At 32.7% G+C, this 12,373-nt stretch overlaps 1 protein-coding gene across 1 annotated transcript in view; it reads right to left on the reverse strand.

Annotated features, from left to right (window-relative positions):
* Positions 1–837: 837 nt before the first annotated feature.
* LOC140434584 (neprilysin-11-like) overlaps positions 838–12,373 on the reverse strand; it is a 72,847-nt gene continuing 61,311 nt past the window's right edge. The window contains exons 12-13 of the mRNA XM_072522953.1: positions 8,820–8,975; positions 838–1,162 (exon numbers count right to left, since the gene is read on the reverse strand). Coding sequence (XP_072379054.1) covers positions 989–1,162; positions 8,820–8,975 — 330 coding nt within the window. The 3' untranslated portion in view covers positions 838–988. The remainder of the gene's footprint in view (positions 1,163–8,819; positions 8,976–12,373) is intronic.

Consider the following 12,373-nt stretch of genomic DNA (forward strand, 5'->3'; position numbering starts at 1 on the left):
TTTAAAGAATGATATCTAAAAATGAAAATTTTACTACGACTTGTCAATGAAAGTGATCAATTCTATTGATCTCTGATCGTGCCACATTTATTTATTTAACAGCTTTAAAAACACTTAGTTTATTCGCGGCAAAATACAAAAACTGCGTACGAAAGCTGCACTCTTTACCTTTAAAACGCATCTTGACATTTGTCGATAGGACACTTGGATCAAAAGATATCGAATTTTTACCGTCGAGCTGATAAAAATTTCATCAAACATTAATTATCGCCCAAACTGACAATAAAAATCGACAGTTGATTCAAGCGTTCTTTTTGAGAGAACGGTTCATTTTACACAAAAAGTTGTTATAAACTTTTTTGTGTAAAATTGTGTCAGCTACATTTTTAATTTGAAACATCTTTTTCTACGGCGTACAGATTCTTGACAAATCGATTTTTTTACGTTTTTACCCCCCTACGAGGTTAAGGAGTTGGGAGTACGAAACTGGAAAGCCAAGTCGAAGAATAGGAGAGAATGGAGACATCTGGATTCTTGAGCAGGCCAAGACCCACCATGGGTTGTGGAGCCAATGATGATGATGACCCCCCTACGAGGGGGTTTTAGAAAGAAGCCAGGGGGTAAAAGTGGTAAACTTTTTTTAATCTTTCTTGGGGACCCAAAATTAATATTCTCGGCAAAATTCAGCTTGCTGATATGATTTTTAGGGGTCAAGTCTCTGACGACTGGACTATATCCTCGGAATATCAGATGCTTTAAAATATGCCTAAATAATAAAAAATACGTGATCGCATAATGTATGTATAAAAAAGGGAATATGGAAAGAAATAAAAAGAGTTTTATAAATTGTGCAAACTTTTTTATTACACATATTTTCACAATTTTTTAGACCAGAAGTTTAAGACACTCTGTACATTTTTTATTTACATTCCGTGCAACGCATGGATTTAATTATAATTTTAATAATTAAGAATTATTTAACGAATCTTTACCAGATCCTGCATTTATTGGACGGATTCATGTTGCTTCCTACAGAACAGTTGAATGCTTCAGAAAACTCCTCCATATTTGAAACTACTCCATTTACTCTATATTTCGAATTAGCGTGCTCGTTAGTGGACATTTGTTGTAGATAGTTATTGGAAGGATTGTTACACCACAGCTTAAATAAAGAATTAAAGTATATTAAAATAACATTTGTATTTAAAACCATTTAAAAATAAAACTTTTCTGTGTTAAAACCTAGTTCAAGAAAATTCTAATTAAAATTTTTGATTATAAAACACTTTATACTCTCATTATTCACATAGAAAGTTTTGATTTACTCTTTCAGTATTATTAGTGTTGATAAAAGAAAAGGTGCAGCCTTAGAGGTTATGCTAGACCTTCTTACTGTACATATACACGTAGAGGATCGCTCCAGAAATCTCCTATATGTTAAAACGGGCTCAGTATCCAAAACCCAGCAACCTGATTGGACATTTGGAGATTTTCAGTGCTGAAACAACGCAATACATGAATGTATCCATACACCTTATAGCTCTCGATTGATTTATGGTCGAAAACAATATTTCGAACTCTCACTAAATTTACCATAAAAAAATTTGAAACTCTAATTAAGTTTTAGTGAGAATTATTTTTAATCTCTCTGTTTATCCCTCCATGTTTCACTTTAGTCGATTTGAATAATTTGTTATTACTCAGCAACTTTCTTTTCTTCATCACGATCTCTTGTTTTGTTTTATTCGTATTTTGAGAATCTATAACATTCTCGTCAACTATCGATATGGCAATAAAACAACTCTCAAACGATAAATAAAGTGAGGCAATCATCATTATAGACTACAAGCCCGTAGGACATTTTTAATGGGTCATTTGACCCAGCATGAAGCACATATAAATCAATACTACAATATGTAATATTAACTTTAGAAACTATGTTGTCAATTTTTATCGGTACAGGTGACTACACAAGTAAGGAAAAGTTACCACTCAAGGGGGGGCACTTTGGCCAAACATATTTCTTAGGTAGGTATAGTGAGGGACAAGATCTGTGCGAAATTTTAAAGACCAACCTTCTGATAATCCGCTATTGATACCTATTGTAACACAGACTTCTAGAGAGACCTTACAGGGTTGTACTAACCTTTATCCAACATTCAAATAAAATTACCGGAGCAGTGTTGAATTTTGAATTATTAGTTTGTTTAAATGTTTTTACAAATTGATCGGACCAATAGTTTTTAGCAGTAAACAATCTCGCAATATACTATTAGAAAATACTTGCGTTCATCTTTTTTCTAAACTTAGGACTGACAAAATAAAATATTTTTTAGTTACGAAAATAAGTAGACATTTTGTTTTGTGGGTTCGTCAACACTAATTATTGATATACACAAAAAGAAGTAAAACTTATTCCAAATCATCGTCATTTAATATTTTTGTGAAATGTTATCAAAAATATGATGTCTTTGTTTATAACATTTAAAAATAATTAAGAGAAATTCCTGCGGTTGACCTAAATAAAAATTTACAAAGAATTTTATATTTCCGGTATATTTCCAAAGAAAAATATGTGGCGGCCATGGGAAAGTGATGTGCGTTTACCTGACGAAAATGAACCTTCGGATAATTTAGAAGATGAAGATGAAAGTGCGGGACCAAGTACTCAGCAAAGGAAGAATTTGTATGTAGCTGAGCAAAATATGGTGTTACATGTATTTGATGGACTTTCTAAAAAAAAAATGACCAAATATGAAGCTGTTAAGCAATCGGCGGTTTTAAAAAAAATTCTTGTGCAACAGTGTACCGTTTAATAAAGACAGGTTCGAAAAGTAGAACAGCAAAAAAGGATTTGGGAAGCTCTAAAAAAAATCAACCTCACCTCTTGGAACCTATTAGTGAGACAATATATAATAATATGTATGCAGCTAAAGTTATGCCTAACCTAAACAATATTATGGCAAAATTAAAAGAAAAACATATTGTTGATGATTGTTTCACAAAGACTTTGGGAAGATTTTTGACCAAAAATGTTTTAAATATAAAGCTGTCAATAAGAGACAAACCATAATGGAAAGTAGCCGCCTAATAAAATGGAGGAATGAGTATATCGAAAAAATTTCACAACATGGCAGTGATTGTCGAGAAATTTATTATCTGGACGAGACTTGATTTTTTTTTGCAGTGCAGTACATATCGGCTGGTACAGGGGTGAGAAATCTAGGGCGTACCCCTCTACTTTAAAGTAGTACAAGGGAGATGATTCGAGCCAGTATGAAACACACTAATTTAAATTTAGTTGCATACAATAATAACATTTTTGGACATACCGTACATTTTTCAAGGTACATATGTTTTTAGAGGAAAATTAATTTCCCTCTAATAGGTGGGATATTACGATCAAAAATTTCTGTACGGCATTGATACATTTCGTAAATGTTGACATCAATTATCAACAAAAACAAATTTCCGGCCCACTTGGAAAAATTAAAAAAACATACATTTGAACTTGAAAAATATATACAATCGAGAAAACAAAGGTTTGGTGCGGTAAAAATGCAAGAAAAAATTAGTCGGTATATGCCGTTTCTAAGCGTCTTTTTAGAGGTAAACCACTAGCCATGCCTGGAAAAACTCTTACCTCACAAGCACAAGAACTCGTTTTTAAATGTAATCGAGTACGAATTAGAAAAAAGGAATTGGGGATCGTTGGAACCGTTGTCATCTGTTCAAGAGGTACAAAAAGTACAATTTTCAAATGAATACTATTATAAAGCTTTAATGATGACAAGCATATGTAAACCAACTTTCTGTTGAGAATTACCAGTAGGACTTAACATGTTATCATCGTCATCATCATCCAGCCTCAAGAGTCCACTGCTGAACATAGGCCTCTTACTCATGTTTCCAACCCCGTCTATCTTGCGCCGCTCTCATCCAGTTTTTATTGAGTCTTCTTAAATCGTCAGTCCATCTTGTAGGTGGTCGACCGACGCTTCTCTTGTCTTCCCTTGGCCTCCATTCCAATAACCTCTTTGTCCATCGCCCATCTGTCATTCTGGCTATGTGTCCTGCCCATCTCCATTTTAGGCTATCTTCTCGATGATGTCAGTCACTCCGGTTCTTCTCCTGATGTCTTCGTTGGTTATTCTGTCTCGCAGAGTTATTCCTAACATGGACCGCTCCATTCTTCTCTGAGTGACTCTCAGTTTGGTAGCTGCTGCTTTTGTTAAGGTAAGTATTTCTGCTCCGTACGTCAAGACTGGGAGGACGCACTGATCAAATACCTTTCTCTTTAGGCATGTGGGCAGCTCACTTTTAAAAGTTTCTCTCAATTTTCCAAATGCTGCCCACCCAAGGCCGATTCTTCTCTTCAGTTTATGAGTCTGGTTATCCCTGCCAAACATAATTTCATGTTCCAGGTATTTATATCTATCTACGAGTTCTATTTCTTTCCCACCAATACTGATGTTCTGGTTGGGTACCAAATTGATCATGATTTTTGTTTTCGAGATATTTATATTTAAACCTACACTTTCTGTAGCCACAATGAGTTCCTGTACCATCTCTCTTGCCATACCTAGATCTTCAGCTATTATAAGTATATCATCGGCGAAACGTAAGTTGTTTAGATATTCTCCATCTATTTTTATTCCCTTTGTCATCCAATCCAAATTCTTAAAAGCATGTTCTAGCACCGTATTAAAAAGTTTAGGTGACATTGGGTCTCCTTGTCTAACCCCCCGTTCTATTTTTATGCGATTACTGTTAGTATGTAATCTGACAGTGGTTGTTGCCTGCAGGTATATTTTGTATAATAATTTAGTATATCTATAATCTAGCCTGCATTCTTTAAGCGCCTGTAATATTTTGCTTAGCTCAACTTTGTCAAAGGCTTTGTGAAAATCGATAAATATTAGAACTAGAGGTTTATTGTATTCCACTGCTTTCTCTATTAGGGTTTGTATACTTTGTAGATGGTCATTTGTTCCGTAACTTTTTCGGAATCCTGCCTGTTCCCTTGGTTGATAAGTCTCTAATTTTCTTTCCATTCTCTTAACTAGTATTCGCGTAAACAACTTATATATATGGCTGAGGAGGCTAATCGGTCTGTAATTCTCTAAATTTGCTTTGTCTCCTGCTTTGTGTAATAGAATCATAGTAGCGTTGTTCCAGTCTGTTGGAATATTGGCGCTATGAAGGCAGATATTGAAAAGTTGTTTAATTTTTTCAAGTAATACATCCCCTCCAATTTTTAGTGCTTCTGATACTATTCCATCTTCACCCGGGGTTCGATTATTTTTCATTTTCTTCAGGGCTTCTTTGATTTCTGATTTTGTTATATCGTTATATGATATATAACATGATGTTATATGTATCCGAATGATATATAACATATAACATGATGTTATATGTTATATGATAAAATAAATAACTTTTTAGAGAAACATATCTCGTGAAGCGTTGATCAATGAGCTGCAGGGTAAAGAAATTGTTTCTACAAGTAAAACATCCTTGAGAAGAATATTAAAAGATTTGGGCTTTAAATTTAAAAAAGATAATCATCGAAGAGCTTTAATTGAAAGAACTCATATCGCAGCACAATGAGCGTGTTTCTTACGTAAATGCATGGAAAACAGAAATAGTACGTATCCACAAGAAGTTGTATTTTTAGACGAAACGTGGATTTTTTCTGGGGAAAATAAAATGATGTCATGGCAGGATGACAACAGCAGAATTGTACGTAAACCAGATGATTAGGATGAAAAAAGATTTATTGTGGTTCGTGCCGGTTCAGCCAAAGGTTGTATTTCATAAGCCAGTTTGTTATTTTGTTGCAAATTCTCGACTGCAGATTATCAAGGTGAAATGAATAGTACAATATTTACTAAATGGATAAGTACACAATTACTTCCTAATTTAGAACACCCAATTTTGATTGTCATGGACAACGCACTGCCATAGTGAAATCATAAATAAACAACGTTCTGCTAAATGGTTAAAATCAGAGACTATAGATTGATTGAACAAATATAATGTTAATTTTAATGAACATCGGTTTAAACCAGAATTTTCACAATTGGCCAAGATAAATCGACAAGAAAATATTTTTTTTTAAATTGTTTATTTATTTAGTAATCACTAATGAGATTAAAAGAATTTTTTAAGCTACTTCAAACGTAGATGTAATTCTGCACCAAAATTTTAAAGCAAAACTAACATTTTACATTCTATTTATTTATTAGATAAGGTGAAATTTTATAGTATAATCCGTGATCAGAGCAGTAGAAACTTTCTGTGACTTGCTGTTGCGTGGAGTAAATTTCCGACTTAATTCGTATGCTTTAAATGCTGACGCACATATCCAGCAACTAAACCCAAATAAATCTGCGTTCTGGAAGCTATCTAAAATACTAAGAAAAGATAAAAACCGATTCCACCCTTACATGGAGAAAATGGAATGGAAACGGAAAGTGCACGCAGAAGAAGACAAAGCGTAAGTTATGAAAAACACGCTAGAAAGAGGATGTAGGAAAAATTATCATCCTGATGAAGAACTCGACTTCACAGAAAAAGTAAAAAAAAAGATACAGGACAATAAACATGAGAATGGGCAACATACCTTCCCTGAAGAAGTCAGACAGTTGATCAAGCGTACTAACGCCAAAAAAAGCTCCAGGACCCAACCATATTACGAATAGAGCTCTGAAGAATCTGTCAGCAAAAGCAATAGTATACGTAATAAATGTAATCAACCACATCCTAAGATTAAGACATGTTCCTGGCAGATGAAAGGAAGCTCACGTAATAGTGATCAAAAAAACCGGTGTGGCAGTCCAGTGGGACTGCCGGTGGAAGTTACACTTCTATACACGCATTCGCCGTTACAAATTTATTTGGGAGGCAATCTGCACAATCATTACATATGTAATTTTATAGGTAAGACATAGCAGAAAGAGAAACAGAATTAATACCAACTTACTAACAATGATGGATTAAATCAATATTTTGATGAAAATGTATATTTTTATTTTCATATATGTATGAAAGGAGTTGAATGCAAAATTTTTTTACACATACTCTGCAGTAAAATTCATTGTTTATTTTGTTAATAATATAATAATACAATACAAATTAAACTGCAATATTCATAAGTATTTAAAAATGACAATAATATACATAAAAAAATACACTACAATACAGTGCAACATAATTCCATATAATAATAAAATACAAATTAAAATGCAATATCCATAAGTATTTAGAAATGACAATAATGTAATAACATTAATAAAAAAGTCCTCCCCGACTGGGAATCGAACCCCGGTCTCCCGCGTGACGGTCGGGGATACTGACTACTACACTACCGAGGACATAACACAAATGTATTTCAAAATTGACAGTTCTGGATCATACAGTGATTTATTGAGATTATTATTTTGAAATACAAAAGAATAATATAATTATGAACATTTAATAAATAATACAAAACATATCACATAAATAATAATATTAATAAATATTTTATTATATGTATAATATTATAATGTATATATATATATATATATATATATATATATATATATATATATCTTTATATAATATGTATAATATTAAATTATATATACAAAAGGAACATTTTTATATTCGAGAGAGGAAGAGAAAGAAAATATATCTTCTGTCTCTCTCTTACTCATTATCTTACATATGTAATGGTTTCACAGATTCACTCCCATACAAATTTCCAACGTGGAGCGCGCGTATATAAGTATAACTTCAAAAACCAGGGAAAACTGTCACATTTCCACAGAATTAGCGGCCGATAAGCTTAGTACCAGCAATAAGCAAAATTGCAGAGCGGGTCATACTAGCTAGACTAAAACAAGAATCAGAAGAAATCGGAACAATACCTGAAGAACAATTCGGATTCAGATCCGAACACTCATGTGAACTTCAGGTACTTCGTCTAGCGGAATATATCACAAAAGGGTTCAATGAAAAGAAATATACAGTAGCCGCCTTTCAAGATGTCAGTAAAGCATTCGACAGTCTGGCACGACGGCCTGCTGTATAAAATGAATCAATATAGTTATAGTGAGGCGATAACATGTCTTCTCTCGTCATACCTAGCCGACAGAAGGTTCAGAGTTCGGATAGAGCCAACCCATATCTATGCACCATATACACAGCAGACACCCCAACCGAACCCAGATCGTTGCTAAGTCTATACACAGACGATACATCGATAGCTATTAGCAGTACCAACCCAGATCTAGCAACAAGACACCCACGAAGGGCACTTAACGAAATACAAGATTGGTGTATTCAGTGGAAGATACCTGTCAATCCTGACAAAACACAGGCCGTCATGTACCAAAGAAGAAGAGGCGGACTAAATGAGGTTCTATCCCTATTTGATACGCAAATCGAATAATCAAATTAAGCCTACATTATTCTGTATGATTATTTTTGTTATTGATTATAAATAAAATTAACTATTGTATGATAATTTTAAATGCTATTGCTTAGGTGACATAAATATCACCCACTATAATAATGACGTAAATGTCCCTGACTATACGACTAATAATTCAGGTTTTGAGAACCTTAAATGCTATTATTTATTTTTATGAGAACGTTCTGAGTCGTAATCTGGGGCGAGGACGTACTTTATCTACTATAATTTTATTATTGCAATAAAATATTATTTTAATTTAATAAAAATTACCCATTTGAGCAAATATTTTTCGAGTTATCGGCATTTCAGAAAAAAATCAATAAAAGTTTTATAAACTTTCTACAATGATCATACTTACTGTCCCAAATCCGATGAAAAATTCTTGTTCCGGAGTAAAATCTTTTGTTCCTTTAGTGATATTTTTTCTCAGCATCATTTTTTTCAGAGCTCCGTATGCTTCCCTTACTCCACCATTGTCCGCTATGTTTTCATTTAAAGTAATAGTTCCATTGACCTAAAAATGTTGTAGTGATAAATGGCACAATTGGTTGCATGTATTCGTAGAGAAAATCTGGAAAACTTTGAAAAGATATTAAATATAAGACAAAATGAACATACTTTAACGGCATTTTATGTAATTTGCAAGGTTCTATTTTTATACGCTATTTGGTTATAACTTTCAATTATACAATTGGTTCTATTAGAACTATAACACATAGAGTGAAAAATAAATAATACAAACAGGCGTTTGTCGAAATAAAACTGTATGTCAAAGACACCTATAATTTAAAATTATTTTCGATTATACAGGGTCAGTCAGAACAACGAAAGGAACCAAAGTTGTGTTTTATAAATGGAATACCCAGTATATTCAACCATTTTTGAGTATATTTTCTTAAAATATGATGAGTTTGTATATTTTTTATAGTGAATAATTTTTTAAATTATTTACATTTTTATTAGGGAAAGGTAATATTTAAAGGGATGTTGATTAGGTTTCCGAGATAATAAAAGTGTAAATAAAAATGTAAATGTCAAAGTTGTTCTTCTTTCTTCTTAAAGTTCCATCTCCTATCGGAGGTTGGATATCATAACGGCCATGGTCACTTTGTTGGCTGCAGCTCTGAAAAGTTGTAGTGAACTACAGTTAAACCATTCTCTAAGGTTCCTCAGCCAGGAGATGCGTCTTCTTCCTATGCTTCTTCTTCCTTGGATCCTTCCTTGCATAATAATTCTCAGCAGCTCATATTTTTCTCCTCTGGTTATGTGACCCAAATACTCTAGTTTTCTTCTTTTTACGCTGTTCATAATTTCTAACTCCTTATTTAGACGTCGTAGTACCTCAGCATTGGTAATCGTTTGAACCCACTGAATTTTTAATATTCTTCTGTAACACCACATTTCCAACGCTTCTATTTTTCTTATGTGTCATGTAATATGCACACTGTGTTTACTATTTTCAAATATACAATTTTTTAATTTTTTTTTAATGTAGCAATAATTGTATTTTTGTAATTTTAAAAAAAATCGTTTTTTTTTTAGCTTCTATACTGTCCTATACTGTACTATCTATAGCGCCACACGATGACATCGTCACGGGTAGCGTCATAAAATAGCGGTTCTTCACATCGATTTACTACTCTTGATCAGTTCATGATTAAAAATGGGTGAAATTATGTCTGTGCCTTGATAGCACATTATGTTTATGTTACAATGCTCCAGTATACGCGTTCTGATATCTCCCAAAATATGTGATTCGTTTTTTACTCATAACTCTAACTCTAACTATAACTTATAAAAGCTAACTAATATGTGATTATTTAGCTTTTAAGCTATGAGGTACTCAAAAAACGTTTTTGTGGGTTTTTTAAGGACAATAAGATCTTTTAAATAATTTTTCTAATTTATTTTAAAAGGGTTGTAGTTAAAAGCGCTTGAACGAGTTACTAATCACGACTGTATGCAAACTTTGAACAGCAATATATTAACCAAATTTTTTCTTACAGAAAAACAAAAAACATTTAAGTTATTTTGAAAAAAATGCATTTTTTTCAAAATTTAAATTTTGTTTTTACTTTAAATCCATTTGTTTTAAATAATCACTTTAAACTGGTTAAACTCACAGATCATATAAACAATATATAAATACAGTAAATTTTAAAGCTGTAATGAATAATGTTATTTGGGGTGTTAATTGGGGGATGATTTTCACGATGCTGTTACCAAAAAAACGGGACCGACTTTATTTTGAGCGAAACTCGGTTAATTTTAATGCTAGAAACTTTAAAAGAAACAAAAATAAGGTTTTGTATACAAACTTTTAAATGTTTTGATAAGTTTCCTCTGAAATATGCTTTATTTTTTGTTTATTTCACGTTGAAATATTTGATTTGGGATTTGACCAATAAGAACCTACTTTTCATAAGCTACAACTCTCTACTGGGTATACTGACTTTATTTTTACACCATGTTTAGTTTTTTTTATAAGCTGCACATTTGCTAAGAATATTTTTTTTACTAAATACTTACTTTTTGACTTATTTGTGAAAAACAGTCGTAAAAACGTGGTTTTTATTTTGAAAAATGAACATTTTCACTTGAAATTATTTCAAAAAGTATTAACTTTATTTTGAATTGACTTTTGAAAAAAATTTCTAGAATAAAAGTTGCACATAATTAGTCATTTATCCATTTCAAAGCAACCCTGGGCTCAAGTCCAAAAGTGAAGAAGAGGGTAAGAGGAACCTAAATCCAAATTTTCAAGCAAATCTGTCGTGACGAGGAAAATTACATTCCAAAATGGTCACTTACATAAGTACAGCGGAATAAATACGGCACATTTATATTTTTCATATAATCTTTATTTAATCAAAAATTATATTATTAGAGTAACAACTGTAAAAAGGTATAAAGCACTATGTTTAAGTTTTACATTAAAAAATGCTAGTTTTTCACGTACAGCTCATGAAAGTGTCATTAAATATATCTCATTATGACAATCGACAACAATCGACAGTAATCGACGAAAATCAACAATCGATCAACAGCAAAACTGCTGACCAATTTCCATTGTAGCCCCTTTCAATGTGCAATATATCCTGGTAAAATCTTTAACCATGCTTATCTTATACGGCATCCAGATTTTCGGAAAAAAATGTATGTGCGAATCTAAAATTGAGAATATTTTTGTTTGCATAAGTAAGATTTTAAAATGGCTTTCAAACTAATCTTAAGGGCATCAATAAAAGTCTTTATTCTTCATATTTTTCTGGAAAATTCAGTTCTTCAAAAAACTCGGCAGCATCATTTGAATACACCAAATCATCCTCTTTGGAAACTTAACTTCGGAATTCTACCTTTCCTGTTTCGAGTTTATCTTCGATTCTACTATTCTCTGATGAGTCAAACTAGACTGAAGCATGTCGTTATGTGAACGAAGATAGACTTGTAAAACGAAAAGATGGTTACTAATGCTTTCTGGTAGACAATATAGTCTACAAGCCCTTGGGAGATTTTTAATAAGTCATTTGACCCAGAATGAATCACATATAAAACAATACTACTGTAACCTCAGAAACCTTTTTTGGATGGTGGTAGAAAGGTCACCAATGGAGACACTGCGGACGGTAGCCAGATGGTTGGTAGAGAGCGAGTCGTGGGTTCGAAACTAGCTTTTGGAACCGGGAATAGGTCCAACGGACGAAATACGTAAAGATAGGGCAGGATAAGATATATTAGAAAAGATACAGAAATAAACAAAAAGATAGATAGCTAAAATTACCAAAGAAAAGATAAGATAGAAAAAGAGCGCCACTTAACTTTTCGGGGTTCAAGGGGTAAGTTAAGAAACCGTAGAAACGAAAAGAGATAAGGAACGATATTTAGGTTCTGAGACCGAATCCAAGGAAAGAT

This window comes from Diabrotica undecimpunctata, chromosome 2 (genome assembly GCF_040954645.1).
Source record: "Diabrotica undecimpunctata isolate CICGRU chromosome 2, icDiaUnde3, whole genome shotgun sequence".
NCBI classification, from domain to species: Eukaryota; Metazoa; Arthropoda; class Insecta; order Coleoptera; family Chrysomelidae; genus Diabrotica; species Diabrotica undecimpunctata.